Source organism: Mercenaria mercenaria, chromosome 1 (genome assembly GCF_021730395.1).
Source record: "Mercenaria mercenaria strain notata chromosome 1, MADL_Memer_1, whole genome shotgun sequence".
Classification (NCBI taxonomy): domain Eukaryota; kingdom Metazoa; phylum Mollusca; class Bivalvia; order Venerida; family Veneridae; genus Mercenaria; species Mercenaria mercenaria.
In genome coordinates this window covers 49,272,464-49,297,418 of record NC_069361.1, presented here as the reverse complement: position 1 = coordinate 49,297,418, position 24,955 = coordinate 49,272,464, and the positions used below count along the sequence as shown (strand labels likewise).

Here is a 24,955-nt window from a genome sequence, read left to right as displayed (position 1 = left end):
CGGATCATGACAACAGCCGGAGCAGGTTTATCTATAGTACTGATACATATCATGCTCCAGCTGTTGTAACGCAACCTTGACAATTGTTGGGGCCTGTTTATCTATAGTACTGATACAGACAATGCTCTACCTGACATCAGTTAGGGTCAGATTATCAATAGTACGGATACAGATTATGCTCCGGCTCTTGGTACCAGACCATGACCACAGTCAGAGCATATTTACCTATAGTACTTATACAGAACATGCTCTAACTGTTGTTATCCAACCATGACAACAGTTGGGGTTTGGTTATCTATAATACTGATACAGACAATGCTTCAGCTGTTGTTACACAACCATGACAACATTTGGGATCTGGTTATCTAAAGTAATGATGCAGACTATGATGTAGCTGTTGTAACACAACCATGACAACAGTTAGGGCCTGGTATCTAGAGTACTGATACAGACCATACTATAGCGGTTGTCACACAACCATGGCAACAGTTGGGGCCTTGTTATCTAAAGTACTGATACAGAACATGCTCCAGCTGTTGTAAAACAACCATGACAACATCTGGGACCAGGGTATCTAAAGTACTGATACAGACCATGATGTATCTGTTGTAAAACAACCATAACAAACGTTTGGGTATGGTTATCTAAAGTACTGATACAGACAATGCTCCAGCTGTTGTAACACAACCATGAAAGCAGTTGGGGCCTGGTTTTATTTAGTACAGATACAGATCATGCTTAAGCTGTTGTTACACAACCATTACAACAGTTGGGGCCTTGTTTTCTATAGTACTGATACAAACCATGCTCTTTCTGTTGTAACCGGACCATGACAACAGCTGGAGCATTTTTAACCATTGTACTGATTTATACCATACTCCAGCTGTTGTAACACAACCATGAAAACAGTTGGAGCCTGGTTATATTTAGTACTGATTCAGACAATGCTCTAGCTGTTGTTACCGGTCAATGACAACAGCCGCAGCATACTATTTATCTATTGTAATGATATAGACTATGCTCTAACTGTTGCTATCGGACAATGACAACATTCTGAGCAGGTTTATCTATCGTACTAATACAGACCATGCTCTTGCTGTTGTACACAACCATGAAAACAGATGGGGCATTGTTATCTATAGTACTGATACAGACCATGCTCTAGCTGTTGTTACACAACCATGAGAATAGTTGGGGCCTTGTTACATTACTGAAACAGACCATACTGTAGCTGTTGTAACCGGACAATGACAACAGCCGGAGCATGTTCATCTGTAATACTAATATAGACCATGCTCCAGTTGCTGTTACACAACCATGACAACAGTTGGGGCCTGTGTAATTATAGTACTAATACAGACCATGCTCCATCTGTTGTTACCGGTCCATGACAACAGCCGGAGCATTTTTATCTTTTGCACTAATATAGACAATGCTCTAGCTGTTGCTACCGGACCATGACAACAGCTTATGTTTATAAATTGTTACAGAACTGATACAGGTCACACTCTAGTTGTTGTAACACAACCATGACAATAGTTGGGTCCTGGGTATCTGTAGTACTAATACAGACCATGCTCTAGTTGTTGTTACACAACTATGAGAATAGTTGGGACCTGGTTATCTACAGAACTGATGCAGACCATATTGTAGCTGTTGCTGGCTGACCATGACAACAGCCGTAGCATGTTTATCTATAGTACTAATACAGACCATGCTCTTGATGTTGTGACACAACCATGACAACAGTTGGGGCCAGGTTATCGTTTGTATTAATACAGATTATTCTCCGGCTATTGTTACCGGACCATGGTCACAGTCAGAGCCTGTTTACCTATAGTACTGCTACAGACCATGTCCTAACTGTTGTTACACAATCATGACAACAGTTGGGGTCTGATTATCTATAGTACTGATACAGACCATGCTGTAGCTTTTGTAACACAATCATGACAACAGTCGGGGTCTGGTTATCTACAGTAATGATGCAGACCATGCTGTACTTGTTGTAACACAACCATGACAATAATTTGGGTCTGGGTATCTAAAGTACTGATACAGACCAGGATGTAGCTGTTGTAACACAACCATGACAAACGTTTGGGCATGGTTATCTACAGTACTGATACAGACAATGCTCCAGCTGTTGTAACACAACCATGAAAGCATTTGGGCCTGGTTACATTTAGTACAGATACAGATCATGCTCTAGCTGTTGTTACACAATCATGAGAATAGTTTGGGCCTTGTTATCTATATTACTGATACAGACCATGCTGTAGCTGTTGTAACCGGACCATGACAACAACCGGTGCATGTTCATCTATAGTACTGATACAGACCATGCTCCAGCTATGTTACACAACCATGACAACAGTTGGGGCCTGTTTATTCATAGCACTAATATAGACCTTGCTCCATCTGTTGGTACCGATCCATAACAACGGCCGGAGCATGTTCATCTATAGTACTGATACAAACCATGATCCAGCTGTTGTTTCTGGATCAAAACAACAGCCGGAGCATATTTATTTATAGTTCTGATACATATCATGCTCCAGCTGTTGTAACGCAACCTTGACATTTGTTGGGGCCTGTTTATCTATAGTACTAATACAGATCATGCTCTAGCTGTTGTTACACAACTATGACATCAGTTAGGGCCAGGTTATCATTAGTACTGATACAGATTATGCTCCAGCTCCAGCTCTTGGTACCAGACCATGACCACAGTCAGAGCATGTTTACCTAAAGTACTTATACAGAACATGCTCTAACTGTTGTTACCCAACCATGACAACAGTTGGGGTCTGGTTATCTATAATACTGATATAGACAATGCTGCAGCTGTTGTAACACAACCATTACAACATTTGGGGTCTGGTTATCTAAAGTAATGATGCAGACCATGAATAGCCTGGTTATATTTAGTACTGATACAGACCATGCTCTAGCTGTTGTTACCGGTCAATGAAAACAGCCTGAGCAGGTTTATCTGTTGTACGTATACAGACCATGCTCTAGCTGTTGTAACACAACCGTGAGAAAGGTTTGGTCGTTGGTATCTATAGTACTAATACAGACCATGCTCTAGCTGTTGTTACATAACAATGAGATTAATTGGGGCCTAGTTACATTACTGATATAGACCATGCTGAAGCTGTTGTAACCGGACCATGACAACAGCCGGAGCATGTTCATCTATAGTACTAATACAGACCATGCTCCAGTTGTTGTTACACAACCATGACAACAGTTGGGGCCTGTGTGTTTATAGTACTAATACAGACCATGCTCCATCTGTTGTTACCGGTCCATGACAACATTTTATCTTTCGCACTGATATAGACTATGCTCTAGCTGTTGCTACCAGACCACGGCAACAGCCGGAGCATGTTTATCTATTGTATTGTATTATCCCAGCTGTTGTAACACAACAATGACAAAAGTTGGGGTCTGGTTATCTATAGTACTGATACAGACCATGCTCTAGCTGTTGTTACCGGTCAATGACAACAGCCACAGCATATGTATCTATTGTAATGATATAGATTATGCTCTAGCTGTTTCTACCGGACAAACACAACAGCCGGAGCAGGTTTATCTATTGTAATGATACAGACCGTGCTCTAGCTGTTGTAACACAACCATGACAACAGTTGGGCCAGGTTATCGTTAGTATTAATACAGATTATTCTCCTGCTATTGTTATCGGACCATGGCCACAGTCAGAGCCTGTTAATCTATAGTACTGCTACAGACCATGTCCTTACTGTTGTTACACAATCATGACAACAGTTGGGGTCTGATTATCTATAGTACTGATGCAGACCATGCTGTAGCTTTTTGTAACACAACCATGACAACAGTTGGGGTCTGGTTATCTAAAGTAATGATGCTGACCATGTTGTACCTGTTGTAACACAACCATGACAATAAGTGGGGTCTGGGTATCTAAAGTACTGATACAGACCATGATGTAGCTGCTGTAACACAACCATGACAAACGTTTGGGCATGGTTATCTAAAGTACTGATACAATGTTCCAGCTGTTGTAATACAGACCATGCTCTAGCTGTTGTTACCGGTCAATGACACAGCCGCTGCATGTTTATCTATTGTAATAATATAGACCATGCTCTAGCTGTTGCTACCGGTCAATGACAACAGCCGGAGCAGGTTTATCTATTGTACTGATACAGACCATGCTCTAGCTGTTGTAACACAACCATAAGAAAAGTTTGGTGGTTGGTATCTATAGTACTACTAGCTTTTTTTAGACAACCATGACAACAGTTGAGGCCTTGTTATCTACAGTACTTATACAAACCATGCTCTAACTGTTGTTACACAAACATGACAACAGTTGGGGCCTGGTTATCTATAGTACTTGTACAGACCTACTTTATCTGTTGTTACCGGACCATGACATCAGTTGGAACCTATTTATCTGTATTTATGATACAGATCTTGCTCTGACCATGACAACCGTGGGTGCATGGCTAAAGTAATTTCAAAACAGTACAAATAACGTTTGTAGAAAAAAAATGATGCAAATATGATCAAATGCTGCACAATTAACTTTTATGTATACCATTCGATATAGCATTAATATTTCAAATGGTGTAGAAAGAATTGTGAGACCTTATCTTCATATATATGTCAAATATTGAAGCTGCCATTTCAATGTATGTTGACACAAACTTATGATACCGTGTTTTTGCCTCGTAAATGACTTATAGGCTGCTCCATGGGGGATATGTCACTGGGTGAGAAAAATGTACAGCGTGACCAGGACTCGAACCCGGGGCCTTTCGCTTACAGGACGAACTCTTTTGATAGAGCTACCCGGTCCCTTACACATTTTATCCACTTCAAACATAGTTTGAATTTTAGAGAACGGCATTCATTTTTCTCGTTAGTTATCACAAGGGCAGTGACTGTGAAAGGCTGCAGTAACTCTAAAAGGGATATGTAAGATTAGAATTTTAATCAAATAAACATCACAATCAGGTTCAGGAAATACATGCTGTTTTGCTTCCTCTGAAGTGCATGTCTAACTTGAAAGCAATGATGTCTACAGAAGGAAACACTAAGTTACAGGGAGTTCTGTTGCATATGTTTTATATTGAAACATTATTTTAAATGTTCTGTTGGCGATTTTTGTTTATTTGTATGTCTGTCTAATTGCTTTACATGAATAAAATATTTAGAACCATATCTCAAAACTTTCCATTTCAAGGTAATTGTTTTGAACAAAATTGCATTAAACATTGCAGTTTCATGGGGTAAGTGTAACCTATGTATATAAGAAAAAATATACGAATTCAAATTGCACTAGCCAGTTCCAGTTAAATGAAACTACTACCTCGTTATTTCATCCGCAGACGTGTCCACTTGATAGTTTTCAACGGACATAAATGAGACATATCAGTTCGTGTGTGCTTGTGGGAAGGCTGTGTTTTTGGAACGTGGCTTCCCTGTTGGATATTCTTCCTTGTTTTTACATAAAAATATATTGAAATTTATCCTGAAACCGACCTTGTGGTAAAAATCTAACATTTAATTTTAAACATTTCCTGCGATTATCTCAAAATTTAAAGGGATCTTATTTCGTGAAACATTTTTCTTCTCCGTTAAAGCTTTTTCAGAAGTATGCTTCATGAAACAGACTCAGTAAAAGAAAAAAATAATGACAAAATTGAGTTAATTTTTTATTCTATGAAATTTTTGTTTACATGTTTATGCTTTTAGACAGTATATCAAACTAACATGTTCTTCACAATTTTTGTTTGGTTGTTGTTTTTGTCGGGGTCGGGATGGAGCGGGGGTGTAGTTGTTTGATTGTTTTTGGTTTAACGCCGTTTTTCAGCAGAATTTCAGTTATGTAACGACAGGCAGTTAACCTAACCGGTGCTCTTGGATTCTGTACCAGTACACACCTGTTCTCAGCAGGTAACTGTCAACTTCCCAACATGATCCAAAGACCTATAATGTATATTATATGTCTTTGATGAATCTGAGGACGAATGATATGTGACACAATGTCTTTTATCAGATCGTCAAGGAGAACATAGCCAAGCCCGGGCATCGGACTCCCGACCCCAAGATCCGTACATCTGCGCTCACCCTAATTGAGCTAAGCCAGCAGGTTAGACGTGGGGAGACTGAGGGGAGTGGCGGCGGAAAATCTTAAGCCGTTTTTAAACAGTCCTCCATTTAAGTTGGACAGTCAGTTTCCTTGATTTCATACTAGTATTGACTTTATATCCACAGGTATCTGCTACGTTCGCTCGAATCCCCTATCAGGTCGTATGAAATCCAGGAAACTGACTTCCCAACTTAAATGAAATATTGTTTAAAAACGGAAAAAGATCCTGTCCAACCAAAACAACAACAACAACAACAAAAAGACAAAACGCTGTACTGTGCAGTATGTGCAATTTTGACGAAGCATACTTCTGATAAAGCTTAACCTAAGAAGAAAGATGTTTCACGAAAGTAAGGTCCCTTTTAATATTCAGATAAGTCGCAGGAACTGTTTAAAATTAAATGATAGAATAGTACCACACAGCTGGTTTTAGGACAGATTTCAAGATGTTTTTTTATGTAAAACTGATCCATAATCTATATTTATAACAGGTCAAACCCGTGTTTCGTTAAACGCCGCTCCAAATCACACAACATGGTTTCAGTATGCATTAGACGGCGCCAAACTTTAATGAATCGTTTCACTTTACACTGCACGAACTCATGTTGCGTTAAACGTCTTCACATTGGACTGCATGGCATCAAGTTTTAATACACCGCTCTCAATTACACAAAGCGGTGTCAATATGCATTTAACAGCGTCAAGTTGTAATAAATCATTTCATCTTACACTGCACGTACTCATGTTGTGTTAAACGGGTTCACATTGAGCTGCATGGTTTCATGTTTTGTTAGATGGTTTTATGTTACGGTGCATCGCAATAAGGTTTTCAATGCATCGTTCCATGTTTAAATGGATGGAATGCAGTTTTGTATTAAATGGTTTCAAAATAAAATGCGTTGAATGTAAATATATTGGACGGATTGGAGATTTATACTAGACGGCATTGAAATGCACTGCAGTGACTGACTTGTTTATGAATGGATTGTATATTTACTAATTTTGGCGGTAACCGCCACCCATAGATATGTAAATGTTGGAATTCCGACATCTATAAAAAGTAACTAATTGACGCATGCGCATTTTGCAACCATGCGCGGCCTGTTGTCGTTATCCACAGTCCCATGTTAAACATACGATAAAGCCCGAAACGCGTGAAAATGTTCCGAATGTAAATCGGATGAAATAGGCGCTCTATGTACAAAGTTTGATTATACGTCTCAATGAAATCAGAATTATATAATCATGAAAAGGCAGAAATGCAATATTCAGCAGTGAATCATTATTAATTTAAACTAAAAAATAGATATAGAATAAAAAGTTTATCTAACATTGCACTGTACAATACGAGATATGTCTAGACTCGTACCCAGCAATATTGTTTTCTCAGCTGGGTACTCGTCCAGATATATCTCCGTATTGTACAGAACAATGTTAAATGACTTAATAGTATGCCTGTTTCTCGTACTTCCGAGCCTTCTCATTGATCCGAGCCTTTGGAAAATTTGCACTTGCAGCTGTTTCCTGTTTCTTAATTTTTTGTATGTTGTGGCAAATCATATGACAGTTAAACAAAAACAAAAAGAAAATAGAAATACACAACAGAAAATTTTGGCACAATATATAACATATAACCTTCTTACAGAAAACAGAAACCACTTATTGTAAAACTTTTTTGTCTGCAAACACAATTATATATCTGTTCTTAACTTTAAAAAATAACTTTTTCAAAAACAGCCTTAGTTTTTGAGAGCTAGTACAAATGATCACAAGTCTCGGTTCAACGAGAAAGCATTTGACTGTTTCAGAGGGTAAGGGTTATCATGTGAAAGCATGGATTATTCATTGACAATAATCGTTAAAATTTTTCTTCATGTGGATTTTTTAAGTTTAGATGTTGGAGTATCAAACAATGAAACTTAAAACTGTTACCGACAAGAACTGAAATACTGGTTAAGGGGCTCGGAATAACGAGAAAAGGGCATATACAAAGATATATATCTTTTTTTAAGAAACTACAATTTAAAAAGTATCTAAATACCTGACTGAAATCCTTCACGTATTTTGATTCACCAGAGGTAAATTTATTTGCTTCACTGAAAATTATGTTAGACAAGCATGAAAAATTAATTGTACTCTTCATTCAACATTAAAATTACAGCTTAGCTTCCGCATACCGTTTATATACACAAATCGAATACACCTGTATAAATAAGATTGTATTACGCTGTTGAGTTATATTTATCCAAGGACATATTTAAATAGAAACAGAAAACCCAAGTTCTGTGATTTAAATAGATTTTATTCGTTTCTTTTGTTACAAAATTAAAAGGATTCCACAATGCCAAAAAAATGAGGTAATATGATTTCACGTTATTTGTAGCATTTTATGGAGCGCCAGCTGAACAAAAGCTCAAACATTTTAACCAATTAAAATCAAACTGAAAAAGGACTTTAAATATTTTCAATTCTCGGTGGCGTCATTTGAATTCTGTCTAACATTGTCTAAATATTAATATTTATTCACAAATATATACTGTATTTCAGTTGGCTCAAATTATTACATGCATTCATTTCTTTAGCGGTGACGGTCACAAGCTCGGTAGGGGAGGAACAAATATTTACTTCACAGTCTTAATATCAAGCCTCATTGATTATTTTCCGAGGTGTGTCGTTAGTCTAGTGGTAACACGCCTGACTGTCAATCCAGAGGTCCGGGTTTCGAATCCCGGTCCAGGTACTGGAAATTTCTGAGATGCTCCTCTAACCAAGAGGCCTTCACGGGTTCTTCCCAGGAAAGACGGCTTCGCGTGTATCGGTGCTATACACCGGGCACGTTAAAGAACCAGACTGTCTATTCGCAAAGAGCTAGGCTAAGTTAGCAAGACAAGCCTGCATCTAAAAGGATTTCTCTCTATATATTCTGTGGGCTTTATCTCACTCTGTCCCTCTGATCAGATCGCTCTGTGTCTGTACTAGTAGAGGATGAATTTCGCGCCCTGTGTGGCTGCGTTTGCTATATGTAAAGCGCCTTTGAACGTTTTTATCACGAAAAGAGCGCTATATAAATCTGGTAAAATAATAATAATAATATAACAGGAACCGGTACCAGTTTTACTTTTACGTGGAATGATACAGCCTGAAATCTTTCTAAGAACTGCATCTTTCATTTACGTCGGCATTTCTCGTGTTTGTCGGTATTGCTCGTTTTTCTCGACATTCTTCGTCACTATTTGTCGTGCTCGGCATTTTTCGTCTTCGTTGGTGCACTTTGTTGTCTTCGGCATTCCTCGACATGATCATCACCATCATCATAACAAATCTGACCTTTGTCATTTAACTGGTATGAAATCAGATATCAGCAACGCAATATTATTCCGCATATTTTTCGGTGCAAAATGAATAATCGTTTTATTACATACGTATCTACACATGTATATTGATATTAAATCAACTTAATAATTTGTTAAATAATTTTGTTCAATAGGACGTTACGCACCCGACATAAAATTCAGACGCCGATATGGTAGTTAATAAAAGTCCGAGTAAGTAATAATGTACTTTTCATGTTCTCTCATTTTATCTTCTCTTTTTTTGTTGTTATTCTATTTCACCTTTTATGTTATTACGGCTGACATGTTTATGCTGTTTTTGTGGGCAGCAAAGCGTGGACACATATTTACCATACCACAACTTTACAGTCGATACGCTTATCCGAAACCGAAGAACAAGTAGTTCCATATCCTCCGTAAATTTTACGTAATTCAAGTCTGTTTTACGTTCAGAAAGCTTCTGAGATTCAAGTTTATCAAAAAATGCATTGCTTAAGTACATATTTGTTGTAATCTATATTTGATAACAAAAACAAAGCATATGAAAATGAGCATGCTTGCTTTGACCAAAACAATTCTTCATCACGTGACCAAAATAAACTATAAATAACCTATCAAAATAGTACAGTGCTTCAGCACCATCCGCGTCGATCTATAATCGGTATTAAAACCAAGTTGCGTCTTTTGTAAACATTTTAAATTAAAACTCAGTTCCTGCTAGAAAAGTTAATCGAATTTTTTTATTATAACAACACCAAAGAGCTTGTTTTGGTCACATGACATGATCAGAAAAATTCTAAGTGTCACGGCGTGCATTCTATTTCGATACGGTACTGACCCTTACAAAAGTTTCAGGCTTCCGGCGAACGTTGCGGCAAATTTGCCGCAAACGTTTTAGTGAATTTGCCGCAAACTTTCTTTTGGCAAACTTTTACCATGCAAATTAGTTTGCGGTAAATTTGCCGTAAACAATTTATGCAAATGAATATGCAAATGAAGTTTGCAGCAAAATGATAAAATTGTTCACGTGTATCCGTCCAAGTTTGTAGCATACAAATTGGTTTATGGATTTTTTACGTCTTTGGTATGACACGGTCGAGGATCGAACCCACGACCTCCCGCACGCGAAGCGGACGGTCTACCACTAGGTTACCAAGTCGGTCTACAGCTGAAAAATGACTGAATGCAACCTGAAGATCATGATGTGTGCTGATATTGGAGACATAAGTAGTTGTTTTGGTTGTTTTAAAATTGAATGAAACATTTGATTTCATTGTAAATATTCTTTTATGGTAACTTTTAGTTTAAGAACTATTCTGAAGTGTCTTTTATCTATGTAATTTATGTATCATATATATTCATAGCCTGCTTTTACCAAGATGAGATCTCATTTGGAAAAATTAAATCACCTGTCAAGATCACAGGGGCCTGAACATGGAAACCCGTTTCTGATCGATAACTTGAGAACCACTTGACCCAGAATGTTGAAACTTCATAGGATGATTGGACATGTAGAGTAGATGACCCGAATTGATTTTTGAATCACTTGATCAAAAGTTAACGTCACAGGAACCAGAACTTTGAAAACAGTTTCCAACCAATAACTTAAGAATCATTTGACACATAACCTTCAATCACGATTATAGGAATTACAGAGTAGATGACCCTTAATGTTTCTGTGGTCACTTGACTTAAGGGAAAGGTCACAGAGGCCTGAAGATGGAAAAACTCTTTCTGGATTAATAACTTGAGAATCACTTGACCCAGAATATTGAAACTTCATTGGATAATTGGACATGCAGAGTAGAGGACCCCTGTTGATTTTGGGCTCACTCGATTAAAGATCAAAGTCACAGGAGCCTGAACATGGATAACGGTTAACTTGAGAACCACTTGACCCAGAATCTTGAAACCTCATAGAGGGATTGGACATGCCAAGTAGATGCAGCAGATGCAGCCAACCATTAGTGTATCTTTGTCTTTCGCTCCTATCCTCTATTGATTTCTTGCCTATTACGACTATGCATTGGGGGAGACATGGGCATCTTCTAATTTGAAAATTAATTGCCCTCCTTCGAAGGAGGAGGGGTATATTGTAAATATTATTGTTTGATGATGGAAGTTGGTCGGTCTGTAGACCAATCGGTTTCCGGATGATAACTGGAGAACGCTTGAGCCTAGGATCATGTGATCGCGAGATTTGTCATGACCAGCAGATGACTCCTATTGATTTTGAGTTCAAAAAGGTCAAAGGTCAAGATCACATTGACAATAGAACTTTTTTGCCAGAAAACTAGATTATGCTTTGGTTACATTTGATACGGAGGCCATTTAAGACTGGTAAATGAGCCATAAGTATTAATTTAAGGTCAATACGTTAAATGTCCAAATGGGCAGTGACTAAATAAATTCTGTTCCTTGTCAGTTACTTCATGCAAGTGTTCTATAAGCTCTTGTTATAACTAGAATTTCCAAACATCACATAATTATCAATTAGGCCATAACCTTTGCTCATATTTACTGTTATTTCTCTTGTTCCAGTAAAAGCAGAGTGTTTTCTCATTGATTTGTTAAACAAAATGATAATAATTGAAAAAAAGATTTTGCGCAAGATTAACCAAACCGTACAAAATTTTCAATAATCACATGAGCTTTGCTCATACATTATTTAATCCCCCTTGACAGAGTAAAAGTAGAGTTATACCCCTTTATTTGGTAAAAAAAAGGTTGAAAATGCTTATTAATCAAAAGTAGTTTAACTAGAATCACCAAACTTAAGCTAACTGTTCATGCCCATTACCAGAAGCTGTCAACCGCATCAGTCCTCCCAGTGCTTTGAATTTTTTAAGTAAACCAACGCTTTCTCGTAATTTCCTCTCCTGGAAAGCCGGTTTACAAGTGATTTTTACTTTTATCACTTGTGCATACGTTTAGTTTCAGTTACCTAATACATAATCAAATTCATAGTACTTATATCGTATAAACAATCATTTTTATATCAATAAAAAATTCTCTGCTCACAAATCAACAGTTAAACTGAAATAAGTCAACATATCGGTAATTCAAACAGAGATGAACTAATTCTATTTCTTGCATTCCGGACAGGATTTTCCCGTGCTTTTCCGGTGCTAGAAAAACTCATCTTACAGAAGCCTCGTTACCGCCTAAATAGTCACCCTCGGGGCGGATATTTCCATCTTTACCCGCAACCAGTGAAAGATTCTTATATTACAAATTCCAAAGGAATCGAAATGTCTATAGAATTTTGCATTTGTTCAAGAGTAGGCCTATATGTTATGGGCCAAAATAAGCTAGCATTGTAATAGAAAATGCACTGAGATATATTAAAATATTTTTTTTGTTTTGTATATTTGAGTTTATTTACAAACCATCAAGTTGAATATATGTCAGGAAAAGCCTCCATAATAGTGACCCATGCAGTTGTATCTATTCAGGTCTTTCTATCGACCATCTCTTGATTATCAAGGCAACGATGTAACGATAGTAGGAGAGTAGGATGATGACAGTAGAATAGTAGGATAGCTATTGTAACGATGGAAGAACATGCTTTTCTACTGTCCTATTTACTGTAGATATTTTAAATTGCATTTACAAGTACGTAGAAAGGCATTTATTATCATTACAGCGGGGAATTGGATAACATTTTAACATTTGGCATACCAGTGGTTTGATAAGAAACAACACAACTGCAAGTTCGTGTACAGAATATACACTGGGATTAAGTTTATTTCACAGAAATTTCTCAAGAAGCCAAATACTTTCAATTAATAAAATGTTAAAACCAAAAATTAAGATTATTTATATTAACAATGTTAGAGATTTCGTTTATAAAAAAAATATACAGCAAATATCTAGAAAATCAAACGAACTGAGAAACTGTTTAAGCATAATGTAATATGGTTAATTAAATGCATACATAAACAGATCACTCATTCAAAAGACTAAAATATACAAAAATGTAGTCAAGAATTACCATTCTACCAAAAGTATGAAAATATGTCAATCATTTTAAAGGAGTACGCACGCGCGAGTCCAAATAATTATTTCATATCTTACATTAACAAACAGCAAAAATATTACTCTAAATGATAGTTTGATATTGCTTGGCGAGTTTTCAACATACGGTATACTTAAATATCGACATCAATAAAATGTTCAAAAGATTTCATGTGGCTACTTCATGGTTGTTCATTACTCATAACCATGAAGAAAGTTCCAAACCTAATTTAAATTATGAGTTAACCGGCTATATCAAGATGGAACAATTTAAATGCCCTATTTATTTATTAACTATTAAGTATCAATAACAAAATGTTGGACTCGCCTATAATAGTAACTTAAAATATAAACAACATTATCTAGGTAGTTGTGGTCACTGTCCGTCATTTTACTCAAACATAAAAGTAAACAAAGGCACATATAACAAAATAATTTTGGTCCATTATATCTTTCCTTTAACTTTAACAAGGACTTTTGAAAGGCTCACAAAAAAGTTATCGATATTTTGATATGTTACTATGCATTATATGAACTTGTATATTTAAAATGTTAAAATGATTCGGTAAAGATTATTGTCATGTCGTCGGGCAAATTACTCATTATAAAGCCATCTCGAGTTACGATTAAAATCATTAATGCTTTACATATTTTTAAAACACAAAACAGACACAAGAAGACACAACCTATGTATTGTTCACGGCAGAACAGTATTTTAAACTAATATGAACCGATATTTCAAAACTAGACATATCAAATACACCAAGGTGTTGTGGAGAACTTTGCCTCTTATCTAGATGTCAGATATTTTTTGTAAACGCTCAAAAATGTATGTTTAAAATTTTAAGTGATTTGATACTGTCTTACCCTATTTACGTAATGTAGAAGATTTCAAAACTTAATGGACAGCTTGACCAATGGGTAAAGTTTGAAGGAACTCGTCGTGATGAAATTGTTGTATAAAGTTCACTATTTATTGTCTGAACAATCATAAAGAAACAACATGTATGAATGTCAGTAATTTGTCATTGTTCATAAATCATCCTGAATGTAGTCAAAGCGGAATACTTCAAACTATGGAATTCTTTAGGAGGTAGAAGTTTCTCTTTCTGTACCGGCTACAATAAACGACTGAAAGTAAAAATAGAAAGAAGCTATTATTCGCTTTGCTTTTATGTCACATGTTAATAAAACTGACTATTCAATTTGATGTATACTTCTTCTACAGACTAAGAAACGTTTTGATATTACACTTACTTTTCTGAAGCGTCTTCTTCAGCATCATGATATTAACAAAATGCATTCAGTGCTGGATAAAGTCAAGACAGAAGATGTGTTTGTATGTTTTGCTCGTTTGATAGTTACAAGACGTCTGCATTCACAACCAGTTCAACAATTTGTCTATCAACTTTCTACTAAGTTTTACTGTAACAAAGAAATACAATAAATATATGTAACTTTGAAAATATATCTTCAACTTTTTAATACATACTGATTATGCTGTTTTAGTGCTCAAGATGTACAAGACCAGTCCGACGATGGCAAATAGTAAAGCAGCAAATACGAAGACTGAAAACAGTTTAAAGTATAATCAATTATCAAGCAACAAATAAATGTCTACAAGCCTGTCGTATATTTTTTGTACTATAATTACCATTAAAACAAGCAATTATCAATTAATTTATGACATGTATGTTCGCATTTAATATTCTTTCTGTATACAAATATCGCATACTCTTTCATAACAATAATACTGTCAACATTCGGAGAAATGCAGTCATTCTCAGCTCTACCTCGGCGTATGTTGACCATATTTTCCGTCTCACCAAAAGCTTTATGATATTTGTATACTATAGGCAACAGTTTCCCAGCGATACCCCTATTATGTAATTTTCTCTTCAGCGAAATTCTAGCATCTGACTCAAACAGCTTCTTCAGATAAGATATAAATCTAGATACTTCCTTGCAAATTCAAGATTGTTTGCTTACTGTCCAAAGTACAAGAAAAAAGACTTCTATGACGGATACCTATTACTCCATCATTCATGCAGTCTAGACGGAAAGATCTTTAAAGATTAATGCCGCATAATGCGGACGTTCCTTTGAAAACATATTACTGAACGTACATGTATATTATGTAGCGTCTAAAAACGTATGCAGGCGCATTCATGCAACATATCATCGGATATATAATTACCCAAAAAGGGTATGCAATGCACAAAATAACTTGATACATTTATGTTTGCCCCAAAGGGGAAGTTTACCAACCTATTACTATAGTGACGTGCGAATCATTCGAAGTACGACTGTCCTCTGTTTTGGTTTCATTCCGCGGCTTCTGCATAGTAGATTTATATATTATTGAGCTAATGTATATCAGTAATTATCCTGAGAACTTTAGCTTAATCACAACTGATACTAAAACTGATATCCGAACGACTGATTCATAAAGAAGATGACATGATCTACGCGTATATCAATTTACAACCAAACATCATGCTAAATACAAATTATTCTCTGGTGTTTAAGTGAAACAGACAGTTTGGCCTGCATAATTCAAGCAAATTATATTTCACTGCAGATCAGACAAAAAAATAAGAATAAATAAATAATTCAAATCATTGAATTTTTACAAACCTGCGAAGTCTTGTTAATTATGTTTATCTCGTCTGCTTCCTCTGCTTTCTGACTCAAATCTGTGCAAATATAAATATGCGAATTTTGCTGATGTGTTTTTGACTGCTTTTAACAAGGTTTGCTCAGTAAAAAAAAAAAAACAAGCATATAGGTATGCCACACTCTTTTAGGAAGATACAGTAGTCATAATACAGGCCAGCATTTTAAGCGTTTATTCTCCTTCTTTACTTTAAAATATAATTTAGTAGACACATATTTTATCAATTTTGTTTTAATTATTATTAGAATTATGTATGAATTCTTTCGCCAATACAGAAATTATGTTCTTCTTCTGGTAAAAATAACGTTGCATGAATACAGTAATATGAACATAGAGAAGTGTGTTTAAGTCATAATTATATAAACAGTCTACTGTCTGATCCACTGAGCCTGTAACAGCAAGACTTTATCCGGGTATAAACGATATACCAGTTTAAAGTTCTCCCGGGTGGTATTGAGAATATTTGAGCAATTGTATGGCCCTAAATGAGATTTCCATGTGTAATGTCTGGTCCTTGAAAAATATTGTGCAGGTTAGATTTATACAAAATATTTCCATGGAAACAGCGCTTTTATGCGAATCAAAGATATCCTGAATAATTTATAAAAATCAATTTAACAATTTAGTCAAACAGAATTGTGTGTGTGTGCGTGCGTGCGTGCGTGTGTGTGGGGGGGGGGGGGGGGTGTGTGCGTGCGTTTGTGTGTGCGTGTGCGCGCGCCCTTGTAAAATCAAGTTGAAATTCAAAATGGATAATAGCCTATCAATGTCCTTTAGGTGATATTTTTAAGACTTGTTTGTACATTTTGAAAATTGAAAAAAGTTCAAATAGCTATTCACACTTATAGTGCTTTAAACTGGTGTATAATATGAATGGGTTAACATTATATCTAAATAAAAATAAAAAAATCCTTGTAACGAGAAAGATGTATCAAACAGTAATGACTACATAGTAGTTTTTTAACTACTATTGTTACCATTGTCTTTAGGTTTCATCTCCTCTAAACTGGAATCAGTTTCTGCCCTGAAATGTACAAGCGCATATAAATGAAATAAAAGGTATCCCAGTTTACCAGAAGCAGAAAACAAGCGCATATAAATAAGATAAAATGCATCCCAATATACCAGAAGCAGGAAACAAGCGCATATAAATAAAATTTAAAGGTATCCCAATATATCAGAAGCAAAAAACAATTTAATGATCATAAGAACGACACTAATTTGTGAATATGCGGGCTTGTGTTTAGGAGGTGGGGGATATGTAATAATTTCTGACAGGGAATCTAACCACCGAAATCCCAACAAAATAATTAACCGGCGATCTGGCAGTAATCCAAGTGAGCGGCTCGACTCAAAAAACACAGCATTGGTTATCGGACTTTTTACTGTATAAGACAGTAATTTGGGTTCGATTTCTAGCATTTCATGATTGTGAAAATATATGTGTACTTTTACCCATAAGAATAAAACGTACACACATGTTCATTTTTACTTCATTTGAAATAGGTCACAAGCCTTTAATGTCAGAAGCTAAATTACTAAATTTCTTTATACGTGCAAGAAAAATAATGAAACAACATTTTCTAATTACATTAATGTTTTATTGCCTTCAGAAATTGCGCATGTATTTTATATGGAATGAGTAAGTGGTTCTCGCAAAGTATGGTAAAAATTCACTGAAATGACATTGGCATGAATTATTAGTCCCCTACTGGTTGAAAACATTTTCTAATTACATTAATGTTTTATTGCCTTCAGAAATTGCGCATGTATTTTATATGGAATGAGTAAGTGGTTCTCGCAAAGTATGGTAAAAATTCACTGAAATGACATTGGCATGAATTATTAGTCCCCTACTGGTTGAAAACCAGTTTCGGGGACTATAGGAAAGCGCTTTTCCGTCCGTCCGTCATTCTGCCATTCCGTCATTCCGTCCGTCTTTCCGTCCGTCCGCAATTTCGTGTCCGGTCCATAACTCTGTCATCCATGAAGGGATTTTAATATTACTTGGTACAAATGTTCCCCATGATGAGACGACGTGTCATGCGCAAAACCCGGACCCCTAGCTTAAAGGTCAAGGTCACAATTTGAGGTCAAAAGTCAACAGGGTTTTTTTTGCTGTCCGGTCCATAATTCTGTCATCCATGAAGGGATTTTAATATTACTTGGCACAAATGTTCCCCATGATGAGAAGACGTGTCATGCGCAAAACCCGGACCCCTAGCTTAAAGGTCAAGGTCACAATTTGAGGTCAAAAGTCAACAGGGTTTTTTTCCTGTCCGGTTCATAAATCTGCCATCCATGAAGGGATTTTAATATTACTTGGCACAAATGTACCTCATAATAAGACGACGTGTCATGCATAACTTTCAGACCCCTACCTCAAAGATCAAGGTCACACTTGGCAGTCAAATGTTAACATGGCATGAACAGGGTCAGTTTCGTGTCCGGTCCATAACTATGTCATCCATGAAGGGATTTTAATATTACTTGGCACAAATGTTCCCCATGATGAGTAGATGTGTCATGCGCAAAACCCGGACCCCTAGCTGAAAGGTCAAGGTCACAATTTGAGGTCAAAAGTCAACAGAGCTTTTTTCCTGTCCGGTCCATAACTCTGTCATCCATGAAGGGATTTTAATATTACTTTGCAAAAATGTACCTCATAATAAGACGATGTGTCATGCACAACTTTCAGACCCCTACCTCAAAGGTCAAGGTCACACTTGGCAGTCAAATGTTAACATGGCATGAACAGGGTCAGTTTCGTGTCCGGTCCATAACTCTGCCATCCATGAAAGTATTTTAATATTACTTGGCACAAATGTTCCCCATGATGAGATTACGTGTCATGCGCAAAACCCCGACCCCTAGCTCAAAGGTCAAGGTCACAACTGGAGGTCAAAGGTCAATAGGGTTTTTTTCCTGTCCGGTCCAGAACTCTGACATGCATCAAGGGATTTTAATATTATTGGCACAAATGTTCTCCATGATGAAACGACGCGTCATGCGCAACACCGAGAACCCTAGCTTAAAGGTCAATGTCACACTTGGGGATCAAAGGTTAATGGGACATTTTTCCTGTGCAGTGTATAACTTTGTCATGCAAAACATGATTTGAATATTACTTGGCACAAATGTTCACCACTATGTGAGGGAGTGTCATGCACAAGAACCTGGTCCCTAGGTCGAAGGTCAAGGTCACACACAGATGCCAAAGGTCAGATACAAGAATTACTTTATTTGGAACACTTCTTCTTCATGCATGGAGGGATTTTGATGTAACTTGGCATAAATGTTCACTATCATGAGACGGATTGTTGTGCGCAAGAACCAGGTCCCTAGGTCTAAGGTCAAGGTCACGCTTAGAGGTCAAATGCCAAAATTCAAGTATGACTTTGTCCAAAGCAATTCTTCTTTATGAATGGAGGGATTTTGATGTAACTTGGCACAAATGTTCACCACCATGAGGTACTCTTGTTTTTTAGAATTATGTCCCTTTGTTTTTACTATAAATAGCTTATATTGTAACTTACTTATTACAGGCCGTAGGGAAAAAACGAGACCAGTTTTCTGTGGTACAACATGCATGTTACATCCAATTTTTAGGTGTATGTTGACCTATCTCTACCTGGTAAAGAGTTGTGTGTGGACTAATGTGGATGTTTTTTTGTTGTTTTTCTCTATAAATAATGTTACCTTTTTGATAATTGGCCAAAAATGCTATATGAAAACGACTATAGGGTTTTATATATACAAATTTTAATCCAAGTCTTTTGTTTATAACATACTGTATATATAGTACAATATTGTTTATACATCATTGACAGACATCAGTTCATTATGCTATACTGCAGTAGAGAAAATTAGGTGCCTTCCAGTAGGGGACTTTGTATTGCATGGCAATACTTCATTCACTTGTTTTTCTTATTTTCTACTTGTGAAGGTGACTTACCGTCTTAGTTCTTTACACTGAAAACCATCATGGACGTCACGCTCGAAACCTTCTTCGCACGGAAACAGACACGTCCCGTCTGCAATATAATGAGGGACATGAGAGAGATTGCACATTTCATTACCTCTCTCAAAGGTTTCAAATGCACAATAAACGTTAATGTTCGTTTACTCCGATCAACATGAAGCATTTTAGGTAGCGTTCATCAACAATAAGATTTTACTAAGGTTTTAGATAAATAAGATTTTACAAAGTTCAGACTTTACAAATATGTAGACGATACATATGACTAATGCATAACGAGTATACAATTTACAGACGTATTTTGTGTTCATAAAAAGTTGTATTCATTATCCTATGTTACATTTGCCATTATATTCATTAACAGGCTGAGAAAATATCTATGAGATTACATACTCGGAATTGGGAACTGTCCTCTAGTACATGGGTTGTAATCAGTGACACATGTACATTCCAGGGGTTGGTATCTGAGTTCTCCGTCAAACCTCTGAAGAAACTTGCCATCCAGGCTGTAAAATCCCCTTTTGAAGTCACAATATATCATCGGTGGAGATACTGTCTCCCTTGGAATATATCGCATATTGTACTGGCAAGTCTTCAATGCCTTCATGTCTGGTTGTGCAGGCGTCGTAACAGTTCGATTCGTATGGCTGATATCTTCCCTTTGGACATCTTTCTTTCTGCACTATAACTACACTGGAATCTGTAGCTTTACGGGAGACCCTCCTCCAATACCCTGAAATTAATATGAATAATTATGTATGTGATCACCTGACACGAGCACAAAGACAGTTTAGATACTATTAACGATAACGTAATAAAGAAAGAGCTTTCTAAATCATAAAATATGATAAGTTAATGGAGACGAGAGAAATTTTCTTTTTCGAAATCGCTCCATATCCAGCTAAAACATAGGAAAGCTGTACAAACACACCTTTTATGCACACTAGGTCCTTTGGGGAGCAAATATGAAGCATTTCACCATCATCAGCGGATACACAAATAGGCTTGAATCCGGAATTACAAATATCGGCAAACCCGCAGAAACGAATGTAAACTGTGGGGATGTATAGTGAACAAACAAACTGCGTTGTGGTTTCCAGATTCGACCTTTACTATATGTGTTATGTGTAACAAAACAACGTTACGTAGGAAGTGACGTCAACGTAAGCGCGGTACGTCACGTTACATAAATGCGCTATAAATATGTTATCGATTCCCGACATACTCGGGGCCGCGAAAAGTAATCAGAATAGAATAAAATATTTTAATAACATAATTACCCTAAAGAAACCACTATTACTTAAGAAACATTCTTACGTAAAACACATCTTACATGGAACACAGTCTCTGATTCAATTATCAATTTTCTTTGAATTTTAACAGTCACTTCATGAAAGTTAATACACTTCTAGAGGATACAATTTCACAATTGCGCGATTTGTAAGTCCATTTTGAGTTCGAATTTTAGCACTTCGAATAAGTCCATCTTTTTCCTGGAACAAGTTCTTCAACCACAGCAAGTTTCCAAAGCAAACGGGGAACATCGTTGTGGACCAGCACAACGTCTCCAACAGATATCGTCTGGTCATTTCTGCCTGTCGTCTGATGACGTTCTCTTAAAGCGGTTAAGTATTCGTGACGCCATCTATCCCGGAAATGGTTGATCATCGTCCTTTGTAGCGTAGCCCGTTTGATAACTGACGGGCGGTCACTCGGTACAGGATTTGTAGGGACATCTTCTTCGTACGGTAGTTTGGTGATTCGTCTGCCGTAAAGTAAGTGTGACGGTGTAAGTATTTCGGGTTCATCTAATGCGCCGGAAGTGACATACGTCAACGGCCTATCGTTAATCATCGCCTCAATTTCCGTAATCACAGTTTGTAACGTTTGGTAGGTGACATAGGACCGTCCCAACACTTTCTTTGTCGTTGTTTTCGTCAGACCTATTAGACGTTCCCACATTCTACCGAACCAAGGTGCTCGTTTCGGTATCATCTTCCACTCAATTCCTCTGTCGTTGAGTTCTTCTTTAACTGAGATAGACTGGACCAAATCCTGTAACTGTCTGGATGCTGATAAGAAGGTGTTAGCGTTGTCTGACATCATAACGTGAGGAACAGATTTTCTGCTACAAAAACGTCGGAATGCTTGTAGGAATGACTCTGCTGATAGATCTGGAACTAGTTCTAGATGAACTGCTCTCGTAGTAGCGCACGTAAACAAGCATAGGTATGCTTTAACGTCGTTTCTGTTGTTATCTCGAACCAGTAATGCCCCAGTGAAATCTACTCCTGTGTAGATAAACGGCTTGACGTCAGAAACTCTGCTCTTTGGTAGTGGAGGTGGATCAGGTGCTGAGTATGGTTTACCAACAATCTTCTTACAACAGGTACATTTACGTAGTATGACCTTCACATTTTGACGGATAGACGGAATCCAGTATTTCTGTCTTAAGAACGTGATAGTTGAACTAACGTCGGTATGTAGTAATCTTGAGTGTGCGTCACTGATAACCAAGTTGGTGAATGGATGTTTAGCTGGTAGCAGGTACGGGTACTTGGTCATTTCGTCTAGTGGTGCATTGTGGATACGTCCACGGCACTTCAAAATTCCATTGTTGAGAAATAATTTAAGTTGTCTAGATAGTGGAAGTTTGTATCTCTTGGTCTGTATATCTTTCACTTCTGCTTGATATTTAGACATCTGGCAGCTTCGTATGCACACCATCTCTGCCCTGTGTAGTTCCTCTGTAGTTAAAGTTTCTTGACTTCCAGTGGACCTCCCGCCTCGACAGTTATCTATGAAACGCAGTACATAAGCTGTAACTTTGAGTAACTTTGCCAACGAGCTGAATCTTGACATGTCGACAAAACTGCTGTTGTTCACTGGTAAAGCTGTATATTCCGATTTGCTAGTAGGTACTGGATCTGTAATCGTTGCCATAGTAACATAAGTATCTCTTTCTTGCCAAACTGGCCAACTGTCAGGTGTAGTGAGCCATTTAGGTCCTTGGAACCATAGATTACTAATTTTGAAGTGCGATGTCGAAATTCCTCTGGTTAGTAAATCTGCGGGATTGTCCTTCGTCGGGCAATACCTCCATTTTCGGTTTTCGGTCAGCTCGTGGATTTCAGTCACACGGTTCCGAACGAATCGCTGGAGTGTCTTGGACGTCTGGAGCCAGTACAACACAATCTGACTGTCTGACCAAAGGTGTATCTGTGGTATGCTGGTGTTCTGCTTCAGGTGCTTACAGAGTCTGGAACCAATCACTGCAGCCATCAGCTCTAACCTCGGTAACGTTAACTTTTTCAACGGAGCAACACGCGTCTTAGACATCATCAATGTAGACTGGTTGTCTCTGCAGACGTATGCCGTAGCACCATAAGATAACAAACTAGCGTCGCAGAATATGTGAATACAGGTGTAGTTGGATGTATGCGCTGTATTCTCAAAGTAGTATCTAGGAAACGTAGTGGTTGTCACTGAATTCAAGACTGTAATTAACTACGCCATTTTTCTTGTATGTCGTGCGGTAAGGGCATGTCCCATTCAAACTTCTGTTGCCATAATTCTTGGAGAAGTAGCTTCGCTCTGATAGTAACTGGACTAAGTAGACCTAAGGGATCGTAGAGTCGGGACGTATGCTGTAATATTTCTCTCTTGGTAATAATTTGGGTAGTTGGGATGTTCTTCGCTGGATACAGTAAAACGTCACTCTCTGTGTCCCATCTCATGCCGAGTACCTTAGGACATCGATCTAAATCTAAGACTGAATCTTTGATTGCTTGCACACTGAGCTTGTTACTGTTAGAACTCCAGGACCTCATGTTGAAATCTGCAGACGACATTAGCTCACGTGACTCGCTGTAGAACTGTAGAAGCTCATCTTCCTGTTGGAAGCTTGAAATAACGTTGTCAACGTATAAATCTTGTCGTAAGTACTCACTCGCCTTCTTGTCGCTGCTGAGTTCAAGGTGCTTCAATATTGTTGCGCTCAGAATGAAAGGTGATGACGTAGCTCCGAAAAGGACTGCACGGAATCTGTATGTTGTCAAGTCGCTGTCTGGGTTGCTAGGGTCACTGAGCCATAGAAATCGCGTGACATCTCGATCCTTCTCATCTAGACCAATATTAAGAAAAGCCTTCTCTATGTCTGTTGCTATGGCGTATCTATTCAGGCTGGTCACGTGACTTACAACTGCAGTCACACACGATACGGATAGGTGTTGTGTTTGACTCCTTCTTTACGTGATGATGTGGTATGTAATGTACAGGGTGGGTGGGGGTGGCGTCTGCATCACATATCTCAATAAATCCGCGTTTCAACTGATCGTCTATGATTTGTCCATATTTTTTCAGTAAATCCGGCTTTGTTGAAAGTCGTTTAATTGTGTTCTCTGTACGTCTCTTGCAAACTTCGTAGTTGGTAGAAAGCACGGGGTGATCTTCTTTCCAAGGCAGCTTGGCCACATAACGCCCATCTTTGTACGTGATACAGTTTTCTTTATAGGTGTTTAGTATACCGGAAGTAGATGTTTCAGCCTCATCTTCAGATATCCCCATTGATTCGAGCTTCCAAAATCTCTCAAGGTCTGTGACATTAGGTGGCGCTGTAATGACGTTAAACATGTAGCTGGCAGACGACTTTTTATTAGCAACCGGAAGTGGTCCTGACTGTAGATACCCGATCTTTGATTTCACTGCCGTCGGTCCGTTACCCCTGACGACCTCATTCTGGACGATCTGCCAATAGTAGTCGGCTCCAATCAAAAGCGATACCTCGAAATCGTCGTCAG

The 24,955-nt window shown here is 37.5% G+C and overlaps 3 protein-coding genes across 8 annotated transcripts in view; all 3 read right to left on the bottom strand.

Annotated features, from left to right (window-relative positions):
• The window catches only part of LOC128558199 (uncharacterized), a 79,671-nt gene extending 71,340 nt beyond the window's left edge, over nucleotides 1-8,331 (bottom strand). For all 6 annotated transcript variants that reach the window (XM_053547035.1, XM_053547040.1, XM_053547044.1 and 3 more), the window contains exon 1: nucleotides 8,193-8,331. The gene's annotated coding sequence lies outside the window, so the exon portion shown is untranslated. The remainder of the gene's footprint in view (nucleotides 1-8,192) is intronic.
• Nucleotides 8,332-13,222: 4,891 nt separating this feature from the next.
• Nucleotides 13,223-20,885, bottom strand: LOC128558193 (uncharacterized). Its single transcript, XM_053547029.1, has 7 exons — nucleotides 20,550-20,885; nucleotides 20,133-20,211; nucleotides 17,155-17,201; nucleotides 16,138-16,196; nucleotides 15,769-15,838; nucleotides 14,993-15,069; nucleotides 13,223-14,631 (listed from the first exon to the last, which is right to left on the bottom strand). The coding sequence occupies exons 1-6, from the start codon at nucleotides 20,761-20,763 to the stop codon at nucleotides 14,996-14,998; spliced, it is 543 nt and encodes a 180-aa protein (XP_053403004.1). The 5' UTR covers nucleotides 20,764-20,885; the 3' UTR covers nucleotides 13,223-14,631; nucleotides 14,993-14,995.
• A 735-nt stretch (nucleotides 20,886-21,620) lies between these two features.
• On the bottom strand, nucleotides 21,621-23,495 carry LOC128557840 (uncharacterized). The gene has a single exon (XM_053546346.1). It carries the CDS (start codon nucleotides 23,493-23,495, stop codon nucleotides 21,621-21,623), a length of 1,875 nt encoding a protein of 624 aa, XP_053402321.1.
• Between the last annotated feature and the right edge of the window lie 1,460 nt (nucleotides 23,496-24,955).

What these genes read in the sequence shown, in the direction of transcription:
- LOC128558193 (XM_053547029.1), bottom strand. Translation starts at nt 20,763, where the DNA reads ATGAAGGCATTGAAGACTTGCCAGTACAATATGCGATATATTCCAAGG. An exon ending in GATGAAACCTAAAGACAATG is followed by an intron (nt 16,197 to 17,154) that starts GTAACAATAGTA and finishes ATATTTGCACAG; the next exon opens with ATTTGAGTCAGAAAGCAGAG. An exon ending in TAATTAACAAGACTTCGCAG is followed by an intron (nt 15,839 to 16,137) that starts GTTTGTAAAAAT and finishes TCTACTATGCAG; the next exon opens with AAGCCGCGGAATGAAACCAA.
- LOC128557840 (XM_053546346.1), bottom strand. Translation starts at nt 23,495, where the DNA reads ATGTCTAAGACGCGTGTTGCTCCGTTGAAAAAGTTAACGTTACCGAGG.